Raw genomic sequence first — 440 nt, forward strand, 5'->3', positions numbered from 1 at the left:
AGTTTTGGGTTGTCTATGGGGCAGTGTTCCCTTTCCCCATCATTTAGGGATGGTGCAATAGGGGTCTTCCTCTTCCCCTTCAGTTTTGGGGGGGTGCATGGGGACTCTCCCTCCCCTCCAGTTTGGGTGGCCCAAAGGGGTCTTCACTAACGCCCCCCAGGCCTGGAGGGGGAAGCCCTCCTGCAGGAGCTGGCTCGCCGTTACGTGACCGCCATGGGTGACATGGAGGGCCGTAAGCCAGGGCCCACCAGCATCCTAGGTGAGTGGGGTATGAGGGTCTGGGGGGAGTCAGGGGGTGTCAGGGAGTCTCACACCCCTGGTCCCCCCAGGCACCTCACAGCTGCGGCCTGGGGAGCCCGAGGGCTATCGCATCCCCTTCAACCCCACCGGCACTGGCTGGGGGGCAGCCATGCGTAGCCTGGCCACAGGCCCCAGGGAGG

General features: G+C 64.8%; 1 protein-coding gene across 1 annotated transcript in view; it reads left to right on the forward strand.

Annotated features, from left to right (window-relative positions):
- Positions 1-160: 160 nt before the first annotated feature.
- Positions 161-440, forward strand: part of LOC104169150 ([Protein ADP-ribosylarginine] hydrolase-like) — a gene marked incomplete at its 5' end in the record, with an annotated part of 2,035 nt that continues 1,755 nt past the window's right edge. The window contains 2 exons of the mRNA XM_009709978.1: positions 161-259; positions 330-428. Of these exons, the coding sequence (XP_009708280.1) occupies positions 161-259; positions 330-428 (198 nt within the window). The remainder of the gene's footprint in view (positions 260-329; positions 429-440) is intronic.

This window comes from Cariama cristata, unplaced genomic scaffold, assembly GCF_000690535.1.
Source record: "Cariama cristata isolate BGI_N322 unplaced genomic scaffold, ASM69053v1 scaffold28111, whole genome shotgun sequence".
NCBI classification, from domain to species: domain Eukaryota; kingdom Metazoa; phylum Chordata; class Aves; order Cariamiformes; family Cariamidae; genus Cariama; species Cariama cristata.